Here is a 19435-nt window from a genome sequence, read left to right as displayed (position 1 = left end):
GTGGCCAGCCTTGGCGATGAAGGGTGTCCGATTTTGGGCGAAAATTATTTGGCAGCAATGCACGGTTTAGGTGTGTACACGTGCTTGAAGCGGCCCACAAGTAAATCAAATAATGGCTTTACCTTTATCAGACGACCATCCTGGCTATTGGCTTCACTGTTTGTGAAGGGCAGGCATTGCACGATGCGTTGGAAATGGTTACGCATCACAGTGAGGGCCTGAAATGCAGGTGCGCCGATCGTAGCGTCAGAGCTCCAATAATAGGTTCATTTGGGGCTTGTACACCAGACCACTCAGTAAGTACAGAGCAATAAATATCTTCATCTCTACCCCTGTCACTGGCATGCAGGAAAGTAGGCTGGAAAATGGCCCGGCCGTGGAACGGGCTATGCACTGTACCGTATACCGGTTCGTTTCGGTGACGAGCAGCTGCCAGAATTACAGTACATGTACAAAGTATAAGTTCAAAAACCAGTATGCTGTGGCATCATCTGCTGGCTGTACTGGGATTCCAGGCCATGCAGAGAATTCAGGAATAGTAGGTTTGGCATTCCTTTTCGTCCAAGCTGCATCGTCACGTGCTGCAGGAGAATTGTCAGGTCCATGTACACAAGTTTGTGCATCAACAAATTTTAATATTTCCTCATGATCAGCGTTCGTGTCTGCGTCCTGCGCTGGCGTAACTTGTGCTGCTGCGCCCTGCTCAAGTTCGACATCGACATGTCCGATATCCTCAGGGCCTAGGCGACCACGGCAGTAGGTACGACATCCACCACGGCGGACACGTCCGCGAAATTAAATTTGTTCCGTCGCGATCGCGCACGGCTATGTCCGCATCTGAGTCATCGGCTTCACTATCGCAGCTCCAGTCATCGATCATCACTGTCCGAGTCCATGGCATGGCTGGATCACTTCTTCAGCCGACATGCGGCGTCTCGCCATGTCTGAGTGACAGCTAAGGGAGCATCTCATAAGTAAGTTCGCATTTATTTTGCAAACGTACCGCATTTCGAATACTTGTGGCTCAATGTAGCTGAACCATCGGACCTTATTTGTCAGCTTGGATCACGTGATCCATCCAGCTGCCGCGTGCGGCAAACAGCCCAAATAGCGCTAACTCTGGCCTGCGAGCGTTTGCTGCGACTAGCGCGCTAGCGCTCGTGACATACACAAACGCGCTAGCCAGAATGCTTTGACTTTGATGGCTTTCAGCTTCTATTTTTTGAAAAGTAGCGCGCTCAGACCAGCTCGCTCACTCTTTTCCTCTTCCATTTTTTAGGGCAATTGTTTTGTTTGATAGACGAAGCTTAGGGTCTCTTTGGGTTTGCAACCCTTACCCTCCTGGAAAAAATCATAGTTGCTAGACTGCGACACTTCAGACCAGGTACTATTAGAGCCGCTAATGGACGACGAGCTATTTTCCGCTATCCGGAGCTCAAGCATTTGAGCCGCTAAATGGACGAGACTCCTATCGAGCTGGTCTGAGCGCGCTACTTTTCAAAAAATAGAAGCTGAAAGCCATCAAAGTCAAAGCATTCTGGCTAGCGCGTTTGTGTATGTCACGAGCGCTAGCGCGCTAGTCGCAGCAAACGCTCGCAGGCCAGAGTTAGCGCTATTTGGGCTGTTTGCCGCACGCGGCAGCTGGATGGATCACGTGATCCAAGCTGACAAATAAGGTCCGATGGTTCAGCTACATTGAGCCACAAGTATTGGATACTACTTGGAATAGTAGATATCTTTGTCGCTGCATTCTCTTGAATTCTCAATTATGAAAGTGACATAGATCTACCGTACACATCTCACATGCCTACTAGTGTGTGTTCAGACAATATCCAGTAGACTGTGGGAGAGAGAAAGAGCCACACATCCATTCAGATAAGAAGTGATCTTTTCAACGCAGACAAGGTCAAAACACCCCACACACAGTGACACAGACACTCAGTCGCACGCACTCACGAGCGCGCGCGCGCGTACGTACCTCGTTGCGATTTTGCTGCAGGCTGAGTTTGAGAGGCAGCGGCGGCGGCGGCAGGTTGTGTTGGTTGCGGGACGGTAGCAGAGGTAAGTCTGGTCACTTCGCGTCCGTCAGAGGACACAACAACATCTTTAGAATGGTACTTCGTGTGAAATTTGGGTGAAGGCATCTTGGCAGTCAAATATTTTTGTTTCTTAGGAAAAGCAAATACTAGTAGTAGTAGTCAGTATGAATTGTACTGCAGAAAATCTCACAGCGAAAGAGGAGGAACGACAGGATCTAATGTATGTGATTGAACAAGCGCAGCGTCTCAGCGTCTTTATTCCAGGCATGCGCTTATGGTTGCTCTGACCTGGCATAAGCAGTCAGCTTGGACACTGCAACTGGTTGGTTGCTAGGAGCTACGTTGCTTATTGGTTGAATTTGAATCTGTCGTTCATTGAATTGTCTTTGACAACACGGTGTTGTGACCAGTGGTGACAGGCTTGTGCAGACCATGGACGGCTTGTACTAGTTGTAGGACTAGACAGAGCAGGCTCTTTGATCGATTTGAGTAGAGCAGCAACCTGACAACTCACACATGATCTGAACATGTTGACATACACGATACAGACTGTGCGAAGCCCATCGATCCAGCCGCCGATCATAGGGGCACGTGATTCAAGGATCTTCCATCTCGCTATGTTATAGTATGTATTTGTACGTCTGTGAGTGTGAGTGTGGTGACACCAAGAATCTACATGCATAATCCTTGGAGAGTGCATGTCAAGTACTTGAGACGGGTTGCAATAATCTAGACCTCTAGCCATACTCGTACATAACAATAATTTCCTTTGGGTCAGGCGATAAGGAAAACTCGCATCACGTGGTGTAGTGCTCATGAGTCATGTCGGACCTACACAGATGTGTACAAGGTTATTCTCGTTAGCCATGGTGCAATAATATTAGTACTCCTTGATCTTCATGGCGAGACCATGACAAAATACACCCAACAGTTTTCATTCATTTCAACTATCATGCCTTCTACAGGGCCGTAGCAGGCGGTCCGGCAGGTCCGGCAGCTGCCGGACCAATATTCGGCCAAAAAAAAAAGAAAAAAAAAAGGAGCTCACACATGTAAGCAGCTCAGGGTGTCCACCCATGATATGTGCAATAAGTAGATGTAGTGAGGTATATACAAGGAAGTAGAGGCAGTACATGGTAATAGCAAGAGGATAATTATTATACTTTGAACTCTAGAAGTACATATCATGTACATGTTGTAGCGAATACCATGTTTGTTTGTTTGTTTGTTTTTCAACAAGTTCTGTTTGGACGGACACAACATGCTGATGCCCTTTTTCCTGACTCATGCAGAACATCCTTCTTCCTTTTCTCGCCCTATGTCACTCTAATGCATTCTGAAAATGTCACAGCTGATGCTTACGCACACCCAATCCCTTGTACACCCGTTTTGGACAGATAAGATCCCAGCTCAAAGGTACATTGCAAACTCTGCTCCCTCATGACCCGTAATCCTAACAATGCCGTACCCTTACTCTCGGACGATCAAGAACAATGCACCCAAGAACGAGCAGATCAGAATGTTACCAGGCATATGATACCCGTCTGTACAAGGTGGCTCGGCCATATACAAATTTCCACATGAGAATAAGAACGTTCTAGTCTACAACTCTCAACCTTTACTTCCTGGGCACCAGTACAGCTGCACTGTAACTAGTGTAAGGAGGGATGTCATCGGGTAGTAGGGTACCCGTGCTACCCATCATCGTAAGTATCGTAATAACAGCAGGAATACAGTTAGCAGTGGACATGTCACTGCTGTGGGTGGACGACAGAAATCAAACCTGGCCACAGCAGTCACAAGGCAAGCGCTGCTGCCAGAGACATGCCAAAGACCATGCCCGATGTGTTGAGTGGGCTCAGAATGCGCACTTTGGCATGCCAATAATAAAGACCATGACCGATCTGAGTGGGCTCAGCGCACTGTGGACAAGATGGAACTCCGGAGGGATCTCTCAGCCTGAGCTGGTTTTGCTCACGGCTGCAATGCACAGGGTTGTGAAACCGGGACGAAGCAGACCAGTGGCAGTGCAACATCATGTCATGATTTAAAAGTCTTTGCACATGGTTATGCTGGAGATTGGCGCACCCACCGTACCGGGCTAGCATACAGCAGCCAAACGTGCGACCATACACGCATGTCTCGTCCTCGTACCGCACTACTACTAGTCCCCATGCCATGGTCACCAGTCACAGACCGTGGCCGATTATGGCTCTTCGAGGGGAAACTAGGGATTTCCCCCTACTGAGTAAGACCTTACCCCGTGTTTCAAAGTACGGGCGCGGGCACGTACATTCAAAGCGCGCTCGAAAAACATTATTATTATTTCGATTCCGATTAGGGAGCATCTCATAAGTTCGCATTTTGTTTCTAAACGTAACGCATTTCGAAACGGGGGTAGGGGGGTAGCGGCCATTTCGAATAGAAAAATGACTGTTCGCACATTTTCTGGAACTGTACAATCTACTGTACTAGTGCTAGATCCCTGCAGCAAATGAGTGTGTTTAGGTGGAGATCAACCTGTGTTTGCAGATCAGCTAACCCTTGTACTGCATGCATGCAGGCTACTCAGAGGTGTCAAATGTCACACCAGCCTGATCAAACCGTGTACCTGGCCAGCGTTTACAAATAGACCAATCCCGAAAAGATTGTCTGGGTTCGTGAAAGGGGGCACGCGTGCAAGCCAGCAAGTGTGAAGTGCATCGTTTTGTATTCAGTTTGTGTGTGTCAGCTCATGGCGGAGGAGAGAGAGACTTTTGCTCGCCGAGCTGAAGCTAGAGGATTTGATGGAGTCCTGCCAGCAGCTAGTCAAAGAACCTTCGGTACCTTAGGCAGACCCTGACGGAGTTTGGAGGCTAGATAGCTCTCGGTGAGGAGAGAAACATTCGCTTGGCGATCGACTCTCCGTAAAAAATGCAAGCTACATAGCGCCGACATACTGCAACAGCTACGATTTCAGCTGACTTCTCGATCTGCTGCTTCACAAAGTTCAACTATTTACAAGTCCTGACTGTTGTAGTCTGAAGCTGGAGTCTCATCGCCCACCTACAGGTAGCTTTTGGAGCTGATGGATTTCCCGACTTGGCCTTCTTCCGCAAACTCTCGCAACATTACTACAGTGTATGCTGTGTTTCCGCACGCTCGTGTCGACATGTCACCTATACTGTACATGTACCGGGTCGCGGAGGAGCTTGACGACCTCCGCTGACTCCAGCTTTCCGAAATACTGCCGTCGTCTTCGTTGATGTCGCTGGTGACATTCTCCCCTTGCAGGACGTGCACATAGTTGTCGTCCCGGGGGTAAAGACTATGTTGTCTTTCGAAATAGTTCTTCATCACGCTCGCGCGAATGATGTTTCTCATCATGAACTCGTTCCGACGGTGTGACACGGCGATGGTCTTTGGCGGTGCACTGGCTCGGCGAAAAAGATATCTTCTTGTGCAATATAACATTGATCGGCTGCAGATGAGTACAGTCACTTCGTGGTTGATCCTATAGGAGGGCAGCTGCCAGGAAAGAGGCAGGACTCATCGAAAACGAAGCGCTCGCAATAAACAATAGCACTCGAAATATCTCGTAAGATTTAGGGCCTATCGCTTTGAGCCACAGCGCTCACAGCCTTGCCAACTTCATCAAAGTGAGCTCTACATGTTCGTTGACCTCTTCACACTACACAGAAGAGCGAAACAAGGATTATGTCTTAGCATTTCCACTCCAACAGCAGACCATTACCAGTGCGAGAGAGAAAACTACAAAGGGCTTTGCTTTCTGTCACATCGTTTCTCTTGCATGCAACTCACGAGAAAACCGTGTACTTACCCTCGCAGTCACACGCGAACTATCAAACACGTCCTGTGCCGCATGCTGATCAGATAGTGTCATGTATTGTGTTGTACAGTGTACTCTCAGTTGACATGCCCCCTTTCGAACCCAGACAATCTTTTCGGGATTGGTCTATTACAGCAGTACAGTTGTTGTGGAGGAACTATGCTTATTTGCGTGTACATGTCATTGATTGTACTTTGTACTCAGTAAATGCAGTACTACTGTATGCCATTCACGACCGCTCTAGCAAAACATTCATGTGCATGTACATGTACATGTACAATCATGTACATAAGCATACCATAGCATGGGGCATGGATGTGTACAGTAGATAAACACAGAAAATGTGCGATAAAACTTTCGAATAGAGGGGGGGAGGTAGGGGGGTAAAGTCTATTCGAAATGCTTGTGGCTCAATGTAGCTGAACCATCGGACCTTATTTGTCAGCTTGGATCACGTGATCCATCCAGCTGCCGCGTGCGGCAAACAGCCCAAATAGCGCTAACTCTGGCCTGCGAGCGTTTGCTGCGACTAGCGCGCTAGCGCTCGTGACATACACAAACGCGCTCGTGACATACACAAACGCGCTAGCCCGAATGCTTTGACTTTGATGGCTTTCAGCTTCTATTTTTTGAAAAGTAGCGCGCTCAGACCAGCTCGCTCACTCTTTTCCTCTTCCATTTTTTAGGGCAATTGTTTTGTTTGATAGACGAAGCTTAGGGTCTCTTTGGGTTTGCAACCCTTACCCTCCTGGAAAAAATCATAGTTGCTAGACTGCGACACTTCAGACCAGGTACTATTAGAGCCGCTAATGGACGACGAGCTATTTTCCGCTATCCGGAGCTCAAGCATTTGAGCCGCTAAATGGACGAGACTCCTGCGGCAAAGGATGCAGAGAATGAGGAGAAAACACTCGTATGGAGCAGGGAGTAGGTATTGTACTACTTCCTGGTATGGAGCACTGAGAAGCGGTAAGTCTTTGGGCAATTCTTAGCCACTGCCCAGTAATTACTTTCTCGCCATAATTATGTTCTCGTTTTTCGTGTCTTCTGTAATGCCAGTACACTAGCAGTACGACTACACTGTAGGCGAGAGTCCATAAGCCAGAGTGTGCAGCTCTCCATCTATGCAGCATAAACAAATTCATGACAAATTTCCTTTGCCTAAGGGCTGGGTTCCACTGCCGCTCCGCCGCACATCATCCACGGCATGAAACGTCATCATTACGAGCTGGTCCAGCGAGGCCGCGGCTCATCACCAGCTTTCGCTTCGCTGCTTGATACAAAAAAATGCAAGCCGCGGTCACGGCTTGCATTGTTTCCCGCACTTAATTGTTTTATTCGGGGAATTTTAATTCGTTGCACAGGCCAGAACACGAGGATTTTTTTTGGATTTCACGCGTGCGCAGGCAGGCTAAATGTCATCAAAAAACGTCGAGCACGATCGCGGTATCGTGAATGGCGAGTGTCACTGGAACCACGCCGCTCTGCTGCATGCAGCCAAGTACCGTGGAGCAGCGGAGCTGCGGAGCCGCAGTGGAACCCGGCCCTAACCAAACTTATAGCAATTTGAAAATGTTTGACAATTTTTCATAAAAAAACTTGACAACATTGTTCTTCTGTAGAGTGCCGCTGGCAACTCCATCGATGAACTCCATCAATGAGCGCAGGGATAAAGTTTAGAAACCCTTCGAGCGAGAATGTGTTTTCAAAAAGGAAGCACAAATATAGTATGGCCCCATCAAAGCCACTCGCTGACTACTTACCAGTAAAATGGGGTTGGACGGTTGTCAGATTAGCTGACATGTTTTCTGCCAACACAACCATAAGCAGTTGTCAACTCTCAAGACTAAAAGAGCTTGCGAAGAAAGTGAGAAACCTTGGCTATGAAAGCACATGAAGCGTCAGAACATAATCGAGCAAACTTGGACCTAGATTACCAGTGTCTGCTCCAGAGCCAGGTCAGTGGCCCTGTTTGTGAGTACTTGGACCTTTTGGAAAAAGAACACTGGGTTACCTGCGACCCGGTCGGAAGTCCTGTCGAGTACTATACTTTTTTATACTTCGAGGGTATACCGCCACTGACAGGCTGCATACGCGTGCAGATGCGTGCGGCCAGAGTGCCCAGTGCGAGTACGTTCATACATGTACATGTACAATCATGTACATCAGGAAGTCGAAAGTAAGTTTACGACTCCCTGACACACAGTAGCCGCACTTGAACGCATCTGGCTCTGGCCCAGTGTTGCAGGAGTTGTGCCAGGTAGACGTGTACCCGGTTTGTGTTAAATCTTAGAGCAGGTACTGCATACCGTATCATATCTGTGTACATGGGTATACAGAGTCAGTGTTGTTGCGTCCCACTCAGCACCCTTCTGGTTCATTTCGGCACCAGCACTCTTTGCATATGCAGAGCTGAGTAGAGTGCAAGTTCGGACCACAAGTACACTGTAGCAGCTAGTTGCGAACCTGACCTGTGCCGTGATGCACGGTACTTGTGTGCATCTACTTCATCCCAGAGTAACCCACCAGGTATATGGTGCACAATAGGGCACAGTAAATAATCAGCATGCATCGCAGTTTTCTGCAACATATTCCTGAAGTCACTTTACACCTCAGAAGAATTGCGTCGCTGACTGGAATTCGATACCGGCTTAGTTTCTCTCTGGGTCATTATGAATCATAGAAAACCCGTCATGCAATAGGTTCAAGCTAAAGTACCGTATCACCATGGTAATTCCTGGAAATTCGGTGTGTTTTCTGCCTTTTGTTAAACAAGCAGCAATGTGCAACAGAAATTACCATGGTGATACAGTAGATTACCGTGTGAAGCGGTGTGAGATGCAGCAAAGGTGAGCCTGTTACTGTGAGTCTATGCCCTAAACAATAAACTTTGCCGTGGGATGATTATCCTTGGGCTGCACACTCTGCACACTTATTGCTAAGTATATCATTGGTCTTGTTCGGATCGTCCATTACGTTTGCAGCTGTTCAAACTTGTTTTGTTGTGTATTACTTTATTGATTTATTTATTCTACTTGCCTTTCCTATCTTCTTGTGTTTTAGCATTAGGCGATTTGATCGCAGGACAAGAGAGGAGCTGATGGACGATCTCTCCAGTGTCCCTCTTGGTTCGGAGCAGCGCCGAGTGCTGACGTTGGGACTTGGGTAAGGATGAGTGTTCCCTCATGTTTACAAGTTATCCGTTTTGTCCAACACTAACGGTTATATGCAGAATACTGCTGAGTCAAAAATGTGCAACAATTAGCACAAAAACTGACTGATGAGATCCTGACATTCAACGACCTGATGCTTAGCTGCATCACGTTTATATCCGTAAGTGTTGGACAAAACGGATAACTCGTAAACTGAGTGTCCTCTTTTTCAATTTTAATCCTTGGCTCTCCATCCGAGTTCCCTCGTATGTGTAGCTATTATTATTTTTTTTGTGACAGTCAATTTTTTCTTCAGACTTTTCCCGTTTGTGTCTTTCCCTAAAACTAGTCAATATTTTTATTTACTTATTTTTTTGCCCAGGCTCTACATTCTACCTTTATTTTACTTAGACTAGGGTTAGCTGTCCGTTTACCAGTACTCATCCACACATATCTGCACATAGGGTCTACACAGAACTCTATCAGTAGATATTTTGTGTATAGGGGGTTGTCTATCCACCGAGATAGCACTATATACTCGCATTCTGTGTGTTCTCTGGTAGCTATGTCCCTTGGAGACTATACGGTGTCAGTGTGGTGACCGAGGTCAGGCCGTGTCTGCACTGGCATCGTCAACTTTGCCTACTGCTACGTGCTCCCCAGTGCTCCATCTGTGTCCTGTAATTTGTTTGGGGAGGGGGGGGGGGCAATACCGGTACTTCAGGTGCAGGGGACAAGGGGGGGATGGGGTGGGGGGACATCATGCCCCCAATGAACCTCTCCAGGCGTTGTTCTGGAGTAGACTAACCATAGGCGGAGTGTACACATGCAGCACATAGTTTGGGAGCTAGAACGCGATCGGACTCAGGCATATGCAAAGGCAGTCTATTGTGATAGTGGTCCTGGACTGATCTCACTATGATGATATAGGTCGTGCCCAGCATCACAATGCCAAACATTATAAATGACTGTTTTTTTTGCCTGAGGGGCTAGATGAGCATGCGGCTAGACTGCCGATGGCAACCAACAGGCTCAAGGCTGTGTTGAGACTTCGTGTGAGCGACCCGAGTCAATTGTTTACTCGCCATGACTAGGCATCGCATTGAGCATCGTATGCCCACTAATATTATGTCACTGTTCTTAGTCGCGCCGGGGGCGCATGCCCGTTTTCAGGAGACTTCTCAAAACACATAAGCCCTGGGTCCTGAAGGTTAGGCCTATTGTTAATCTAAATAGTCCTGGCTACTATCCCGCTGAGTTCACTGACTTTCTACTGAACCCGTATGTATGTGAGGAAAGTACTGTTCTGACCTCAATTGCGGATTTCATCAACTTGGTAGAAGGTTTGCCTGTGTGGGACGATGATTTATAATTGAGTATAGATGTGACCAGCCTTTACTACACCAACATCCCCAACGAGCTCGGTTGTCGTGGTATATCACACACAGGTGTACAAGGTGGATGCCCATCGCCCTTCGTACATGGTTAATAACAGCAGTGACTTCCTTGATGTCAGTCATTCGGAAGAAAAATGAGTTCGTGTATGGTAACGATGTGTTTCGGCAGATCCAAGGGACTGCCATGGGTTCGCCTGCAGCAGTGGTCTATGCCGACATTGTTATGCTGTATTTGGAGAAGCGGTACGTTTTGCCGATCTTAGAGGGGGAGGGTTTAGAGGTTCAGGTTTATAGACGCTTTATCATTGCATGGTTGCGAAGGTCAAGTTCAGCGCACTTTAGATTGGATTAATAAGTGTTCGGCCCTCAAGTTTTCTCATGAACTGGCACATGATGGCATTGATTTCCTGGACACCACAGTTTTCCGTAGTAAGGGATACATGGCGGTGAAGCCTCATTTCAAGTTCACCAATCGTTTCCTGTATCTGCTTGTCGGTAGTAACCACCCCTGTAGTATGGGCAAAGGTGTGTTCACTGGGGAGTTGATCCGTATCCGTCGGTCTTCGACCCTTGACCACCACTACGAAGCTGCTGCCGAGCGGCCGAAGCAGGCTTTCCGGGCCCGTGTATACAAGCGCTCCATCTTTCATCTTTCAGACCCGTACACTAGGAATGGATGCGCAGGGAAGGTATGTTGGTCAAATTGGCATGGGTTTGGGTTATTTCTGTAGTTGTATACAGTGCTCCTCATTGTATTTACCTGGGCCCGGCCTGCTGTCCTTCGCCCGTTGGTCTTGAGGTCCAGGTGTAATACCCCTACCATACAGTCCGGTGGCCAGCGCGGTTGTTGTTACACGGTGGAACATCGGCAAGAGGTTGATTGCTCGTTTGCCTCATGCTCAGTGTCCTCAGGGAGTTAGTATTTTCCTCCTGTTTGGATTTTGCAGTGTCTATGGTGTCGGTAATTGAGTTTTTGTTCTGTATGCTTTTCTGTGGTGTGTGGCCGTTGTTCACACATCTTTATTTGACTTGCTTCCTGGTGTGGTGTACCCTTTTGTTTTATATTGGTGTTGGTCTGGCTGTAGAGTTCTAGCATCCGTAGCTGCCTCAGGGGGTGCCACTTCTCCCATCAGCGTCGACTAGTCCGCCGGTACGTGGTGCTATATTACGTTTAGTTGTCTGTTCCATCCTGTACGGGCTGTGTCCTGCTGACCACACAGTCTGGGTCTCCATACTTTGCATGTTCTCATCGTGTGTAGTGTTCACACGTACATATATGGACTGTCACACCCATATGTTGTACATGTGGCTGCACGTGTTGTCTCTTTGTCGTACCTGCTGCTGTATTTGTGTCTCTGTGCTGCTGACCCGTACATGCTGCTGCGCTGCTTTGTTGTATTGCTGACACGTGCACCTTTTTGTGCTGATATGATATCGAGTACGCCACTTTTTGTGCTGATGAGGGCACCACTTTCCGATATCATGTTTCCTTTCGCCATGTCAGTTGTCAGTTCTCCCGTCGTCTCCTGAAGTGTAGTAATGAATAGCTCTCTCTCTAGCTCTAGAGAAAAACCACTTGACTAGTCCGTTTGATGTGTGGCGTGGCGAGGGTATAGTAGAGGCAGCTCGTTCTCCAACCAAGACGACATTTGGCGCCCAACGTGGGGCTCAAACCCACGACCCTGAGATTAAGAGTCTCATGCTCTACCGACACATATATGCACGCGGCACCGTTTGTGCTCCTATCCATTTACATATGCTGCTTTCCACACCTGTGCTGACAGTCGGTACGCACCGACTCTGTACGCATGCACGCACACCATTACATTCTGTTGGCATCATATTAGTGAGGTTTTGCATTCCGAAATTCGGCAAAAGATTCGGCACGCGGGAGCGAGGTCGAAAATGCACACGAAGATGCGGCATGTTTGTTCGGAAAAAGCTCACTTTGCCGAACATATTTTTCGGGTGAATTTTCTTGTGGAAGAGCGCTAGCGCGTGATTTATTCAAAGAGGTTTCTTATCTTGGCATGGCTTCGCAGGCGTCTTTGACGACATCAGCATCGTCAGCTACCTCTGATTGCTCCTCTCCACTGCCTGTCTACTCTCTTTCGCCTGGAGTGTCCTCACCGTCATCTGTGTGGCTGAAAAGACTATGGCGATACCCATAAAATTTGACTTAGCCATGGAGTTGGTTTTTCTGAGGCGACTGAGGAGGCAGGTTTGGCCCTCGACTCTTTGGGCGCGATCAAAGTTTGTCGGAATCAGCAAGAAAAGGAGCACGGGACAGGACATTGCTGATGCTGGGGCTCACGAAATCAAAACTCATCATTTTCGACTTGCAAAACAAACGTCGGTGCGAAAATTCGACATTTTGATGTTCGACAAATGACCAAAGAACGCCGAGCCGAAATTCGGAATGCAAAACCTCACTATTGCGGAGCTTTCCGGAGCTCCGAGTTAGTTGTTGTTTGGAATACAGCAAGAGAACAACATTACATTGGCGCTGCGAGCAAACGCCTGATCCTCGCCATGTCCCTACTGTCACTACCACCTCCGGAGCCATTCCCGATCTACAGCAGTCTCTACGACGCTGCTGCCCATTTTCCTGCCTGGGAACGGTGTTTCCAAATCTATGTCGCAGCAGCCGGCATCTCGGATGACACTCGCCAGAGAGACACTTTCCAGTATGTGGCCGGCAAGTACATCCAGCAGCTCGTCCCTACGTTAGCCAACACTGGCAACGATCTCGACGGCCTCATAACCGCCGCCGCCGACTACTTTCAGTCGAAGCAGAGCCCCAGCATGGCCCGCTTCCACTTCCGGCAGGTCACCCAGCAGCCTGATATATACTCGTTTGCTGGCATCGGCAACGACCTGCAGCTTCGCCGACGATGCCCAGAAGAACGTGGCTCTCTGTGATCAAATTGTGGCAGGATGCACGTCGGATCCACTCCGCAGAAAACTGCTGGAGACTGCGTCCCTTGATCTCGCCAAGGCGCTCAAGGCCGCCAGAGCATTTGAAGCGTCAGTGGAACAGACGACGGCGTTCCGGCGCACACAAGACTCGATCAATGCCCTCCGTCATCAGCCACCGTTCCACAAAAGGACACAGCCGCCTCCTGCTACTGTTTCAACTCCGTCGCGCCGACCGATGCAGTCTTCGCCACATCCAGCTGCAAACTCGTACCACCAGCCACCTGCCCCAGTCGCCACTCGCGCTCCAGGCCAGCGCGAATCCAGCACATCGCTCTGCTACCGCTGTGGAGAGCCAGACCACCCTGAGTCACGTCGCTACGCAGTTTTGCACTGTAAACGTCTGCCCATGGGCGTATCGTCCGCATCCGAGATCCTACAGCGCACACTGGACGCCATGGCTCGCTGGCCTCGACGGTGTGAAGAACTTCCATGACAACATCTTCTACTTCGGTAAGAGCGTCGAAGAGCACAACCGACGACTCGCCGCCTGCCTCCAGCGGCTCCAAGACCACAATGTTACACTCAACCGAGCCAAATGTCACAAATCATTGAAATGTCACATCCTCAAGCCTCGGCTCAAGTTCATGGCTAGCGTCTACTCCGACAAGGGCATCCGCGCCTCTCCCAGCCACCAGCAGTCTGTGGCTACATTCTCTTCGCCATCTTGCGTCAGCGACATACAGAGTTTCCTGGGTCTCACCAACTTCCTCCGCCGTTACATTCGTAACATGGCCGATCTCATCACGCCACTCCCTGCTCTCACTAAGAAAGGTACTGTTTGGCGTTGAACTGATGTTGAGCAGCAATCATTTGATGCACTGAAGAAGGCCATCGCCGAAGACTGCATGCTGCAATACTTTGACCGCAAGCGATACACATCACTGTATGTCGACGCATCGCCCACCGGCCTCGGCGCAATCCTGTGTCAACGCCAAGACAACGGCCACGATGCACCTGTAGCATTCGCCAGCCGTGCACTCTCCGGCGTCGAGCAGTAATATTCTCAAACTGAACGGGAAGCATTGGGTGTCAAGTTTGGCTGCCTTTGCTTTCACCACTACTTGACAAGGTGATCCACAGTTCACCGTTGTCACCGACCACAAGCCGCTCCTGCAACTCATGGCCGTCGGATCGAGACCTCCGCCACGAATTGAGCGCATGGTCCTCCGCCTGCAGGATCTCAGCTTCCAGCTCCAGTACAAGCCTGGCCCAGAAAACCCGGCCGACGTCGTCAGTCGCAATCCGCAGCCTCATCCCGACTTGCCAAACATCGGCGCACAGGAAGACACTACGTACATACATGCCCTAGCTACAGCAGCTAAGCCGAATGCGTTGGCTCTGAAGGAGATCGCAGACGCCACCACCGCAGACACCACACTGCAAGCCATCCTTTCCTCTCTGCAATCTGGCCGCTGGGATTCCAACCACACCATGGTCCGCCCGTACTTTGCCCTCCGCCATGAACTGTCTGAGAGTGACGGTGTACTACTCCGCAACGACCGTCTCGTCATTCCCACGGCCCTCCAACGGCTTACCCTGCAGCTTACACATGCGGGCCACCAAGATATTGTCCGCACCAAGCAACGGCTCAACAGCAAGGTTTGGTGGCCCAACATGGCTACTGAAGCCGAAGCACTCTGCCGGCAATGTATTCCGTGCCAAGCAACTCTCTCAACGACACCGCTACGTCCGGGAGTCCGTGCCCACACCACCGTCCACCAAGCCGTGGCAACGAGTCTTCGTCGATTTGTATGGACCCATGCCAAACGGTCAGCACCTGCTTGCCACTATCGACCAGTTGACTCGCTACCCGGTCATCAACGTGTTCAGCACGACACCCACTACGGCCGGTGTTGTTAAAGCTCTGCGCTCTACATTATCCATGTTCGGCTTGCCCGAAGAGCTAGTCTCGGACAACAGTCCTCAGTTCCGTTCTTCGGCTTTTGCTGATTTCCTCGCGCAACACGCTATCCAGCACCGCCACACCCCTCCTTTGTGGCCACAAGCAAACTGAGCAGTCGAGTGCCTCAACCGTACCATTGGCAAAGTTCTGCGAACTGCCAAACTAGCTGGCGAAGACATCAATGTTGCATTAGACCAATGGCTCCTAGCGTACCGCACCACGCCACACCCTGCCACTCACGAGGCACCGGCAACACTCATGTTTGGTCGCCCCATCCGCGACAGCATACCCTGCATTACGGCAGCCGCACCAGACTTGCCTTCAGCTGCCCACCGTGACCAGCAATTCCGCCAATCCCAGTGCGATGCTGCCAATGCCACCCGCCGGTCAAACGCCCCCATCCTCACTCCTGGTCAGCGCGTCTTACGCCGCAATGAGCAGGCACACAAGCTCTCACCACAGTGGGATCCCAACCCCTGGACCGTGGACCAGATCTCTGGGTCTACGGTGACGATCTCCAACTCAGCAACTGGCCAAAGATCGACTCGCCATAATTATGTCGTTCGTCAAGCCCGTAATTGGTGTCACACCGCCAGCCCATCACCCACTACCAGCTGAAAGTTCTGCCACCACACCTTACAAAATTACAACAAAATCACATGCAAGAAGTCCTTTCACTTTGACTACTGCTCGTTGCGTGACATCACTCCTCACCAAAGGACTTCCTGGGGATTAAAATCCTAAACAGACAAATGTACGAATACCGCAACTGACTCTGTTGTTCTGCACGCCACGATCAACACGACTGAGTGCAAGACACAGCTGATCATCGTCACTGTACTCTTCCCTAAGCATGTTACCCTGTCGCTGCAGCCTGCGACAGACATTCCATAATTCCACCAACTTGATGGCTTGATGTTCCCATTGACGTCGACCATGCGGTGTTGCCATTGACGACCTTACACTTCAGGTCCTTGCCGTGGTCCGCACCATTCAAGAGATGGGCCACATTTGGTGTACTTTCACCCAGTTGGTCACTTATTTTAACCTTGCCGACTTTCCACTGCCGGACTGTTGCTTCAACAACTGGCGGAGAGCACATACGCATATCATCACTCTTCCTTGCAAACATCATTTCCGTCTCCAAACGTCCTTATCAGCCTGATCCATGCCTGACACCCCCAAGGCACTGTCCACTGTGCCGCCGGGCTGGTGGAGCGACGGACCGATTCTCCAGTGACGGTCGTCGTCCACAAGGCTGTTGGAGTGCGCATCCAAGATGTGCTAGAGCTGTTCAGTGTCGTGCAATGCTATCGCATGAGCTGATTGTTTAGTAACTGGTGGTGTTAGTGGACAGTATAGCGTAACTTGTAATTCCTTGGTCTTTCTCTTTTGTATAAACAAACTAGTAAGCTAACGATAAACTAGTTACACTGAGACAATTCGACTGGCACAAATTACAACAAAATCACATGCAAAAAGTCCTTTCACTTTTACTACTGCTCGTTGTGTGACAACCACCATCATCAGTGTGCGCACTGCGCCTGGTTTGGTGCATGCCTGGTGGAATATGACATAGCGGCTGATGCAGTGGGCATGTCAGGTAACACCTAACGCATTGAAAATGACTCAACTATGACTTGGTTCGATTGCAACAAACCTAATGATAGTGGTACCGAAACATTCGGGTAACCGGAGTAAGTGCCAATTGATATTTTTGGCTCCAGTCAGTCAAGTGATTCAATTGCAATACAATTATATACGTACGGTGGAGCTCACTTAGTACGTACCCGGGTAAGACATACACCTGCATAACACGGTCCTCTTTTGTCGCACGGATTTTCCTCCCATAAGCGCATATTCAGATGTGTACGGATACGACTGCTTCCTTCTGTTCATGTGATTCATTGTCGCTGTGTTACTGTATGCAGATCTCACTCAGCTCTGCTCTCCGAGCATTCTGCTTCCAACACGACTTCCCGAAAGGTATGTATGGTGGCTAATAAATAATGCGAGAGTCTTTACAGATTCCAGTGCTCTCATGCCTTTTGCAAGTTCCGTTTGTAAGTCAAATGGAACATGGTTTGTGGTCAATACTTCAGCAGTAGTGGTGCGAGAATATTCGGGTGTCAAATTGCTCGGAATTGATGTATGATAACGGAGAATATACCAACATGTGAATCACTTGGAGATATGGTTTGCTAGGTTCTGTTCACACTCACTAGGCTAGACCCTCTCGAATATTGTACAGCAGTTTTGGCCCAAGAGTGGTAAAGGGCACGGGGCAAGCTATGTCGGGACCTGCTGTAAAGTCCGCCATACACGAGCTGTACGTCTTATCGGATGGGATATACCCCTGATATTGCTGATAATGAATGGCCCAGTTTCATTGTACTGCTGTCCGCGATATTATATCCTTAGTGGCATTGTTAACTTCTCATTGCTTGTGGGGACGCATGGATCATACGTCCATCCAACACCTGCCAATCGGAACCCACCGACAACGCTGTCGGTTGGGTTGGACCACAATCGGTTGGTTTTTGAGTCCAATATGCCGCCTTGGTAGCACACAGCATTGCTAATCTGATTTTAAATTAGCTGCGCAAATCCTGGCATACTGCCCGTAAATGCATCTAACTCCCAGGGTACTTATGAGTTTTTAGGTCTATGTGGTACTTGTGTCGCATTGGCAGCCACTGTTCCGTTCTGTATTTTCTGGTGTATGTGTCGTTGAATCTCCACAGAAAATGTGCTCGCGCATTAGAAGGAGGTGAAAGATGCACCTGCAGGAGAATACATGCTTAAGAGAAGGCAGAAACATGCCCGGATCCACCAGAACTAGTGCTGGCAAGTCAACAGAGGCGAGTACTGATAATGTTCCAGATTGTGGTAGGATCACATAAGCAAAATTGACACTGGGAGGCACGGCGGTGGGTCAGCTCATGGCCAGCGCCAGCTCCAGTGGATATCACGTGCATCCAGTTCTAGTACTATAGTATGACCGCTACAAAGTAGTGCGGCCCTTTATAGACCTCGGGTCAGGTGCCGAAGAACTGGGGGGGGGGGGGCATGTGTCGATGAATGGTAATAACTCCGGAAATCATGCTGGTATATCGAGGGCGTGGGCCAATGAAGTGCTGGATTGATGGTGGACGACTGTACTGCAATCTTGGCTGGTCCCACTATCGCAGAGACAGCACTTCCTGGTGCAACCACCCTATCCTGCAATCTATATAATAATTATTATAAGAGATTTGTGTGAACGATTTTAGCATGATGCAAGTCAGCTTATTGTGCTGGGGGCCTGGCTACATGTCACTATAGCTTTTTATAGACTCGATCACCGCATTACGTTGCCTTGCGTTGACTTGATTGAGCACTCTTTTTGGTTAGTATCAAAGGTATATGTAATATGTATCTGCCTTCGTGCAAAGCTCTCTTTGTGCGTGTCTTGCAGATAGCTCGCTGACTTTGATGCTTTGAGCCATTTTCAAATAGCTTTTTTTGTTCATTTCATATAGACCGCATTGTCATTTGTTTAACCTCCCGCTCTGAGCTCCACTGATGGGACCTAAAAAGGCTGAAACAGCTGTCTGGAGATTGAGCGTCAGTATTATGGATTTAGAATACATGATCTGGGGACAGCACTAGTACTGTCTAGCTGTTTCGTCCTTTGTGGACTCATCAGCGAATCACGGAGAAATAACTCTTAACTAAGGATGAACCTAGCAGCCATGAAAATAGATAAATAATGCCTCCAAGCCAGAATTCAAGGCTACATGTGTTGGCCCGAATGTGCCTTGCCCGAGTGCTGAAACTGATAAGTCATTGAGATACGCATAGAACATCTGGCAAAGGAACTACTAAAGCCCCCACAAGCACGGTATTCTACTTCAACAAGGAAGAATTTTGAAAGCATGCACAGCCCTACATGTATAATGTTGGTATAGGTAAGCCTTGCACTTGAAAACACCGCCATTCCGGCAACAGGCTCTCAGCTGCACCAAATAAATAACTTTGCCAATATTTCGCCCATTGGGCATCATCAGGGCATTGAGGAAGGGGAGGCCAAATTACGAAATATAAAGACGAATAATGCAGGCAGATGAATGTTCTAGAACTAACACATCATGGTG

General features: G+C 49.0%; 2 protein-coding genes across 8 annotated transcripts in view; one reads left to right on the top strand and one right to left on the bottom strand.

The window, feature by feature from the left end:
• LOC135810289 (uncharacterized) overlaps positions 1-19435 on the bottom strand; it is a 184927-nt gene that overhangs the window by 78175 nt on the left and 87317 nt on the right. The gene's annotated exons all lie outside the window — the stretch shown is intronic.
• LOC135810284 (uncharacterized) lies at positions 6492-18210 on the top strand. Of its 7 annotated transcripts, XR_010552306.1 has the most exons (7): positions 6492-6837; positions 8648-8717; positions 8932-9033; positions 10587-10660; positions 11503-11567; positions 17231-17285; positions 18044-18210. XR_010552306.1 is itself a non-coding variant. In XM_065323765.1 (6 exons), exons 1-6 carry the CDS (start codon positions 6756-6758, stop codon positions 18071-18073), a joined length of 387 nt encoding a protein of 128 aa, XP_065179837.1. In that variant the 5' UTR covers positions 6497-6755; the 3' UTR covers positions 18074-18210. The 7 variants fall into 7 exon arrangements, 3 of the variants coding, with proteins under 3 accessions (XP_065179838.1, XP_065179837.1, XP_065179836.1); XM_065323765.1 differs by lacking the exon at positions 10587-10660 and having other exon boundaries at positions 6497-6837; positions 11520-11567; XR_010552307.1 differs by lacking the exon at positions 10587-10660 and having other exon boundaries at positions 6498-6837.

The sequence above is a fragment of the Sycon ciliatum genome, chromosome 2 (assembly GCF_964019385.1).
Source record: "Sycon ciliatum chromosome 2, ocSycCili1.1, whole genome shotgun sequence".
Taxonomy (NCBI): Eukaryota; Metazoa; Porifera; class Calcarea; order Leucosolenida; family Sycettidae; genus Sycon; species Sycon ciliatum.
This window is presented reverse-complemented; position numbering and strand designations above follow the sequence as displayed.

Excerpts from the sequence above, each read along its gene's own strand:
- LOC135810284 (XM_065323764.1), top strand. The coding sequence starts at position 10,858 with ATGGCGGTGAAGCCTCATTTCAAGTTCACCAATCGTTTCCTGTATCTG. Across the intron at positions 11,107-11,502 it reads GGAATGGATGCGCAGGGAAG|AGTTCTAGCATCCGTAGCTG; the intron begins GTATGTTGGTCA and ends GTCTGGCTGTAG. Across the intron at positions 11,568-17,230 it reads CAGCGTCGACTAGTCCGCCG|ATCTCACTCAGCTCTGCTCT; the intron begins GTACGTGGTGCT and ends TACTGTATGCAG.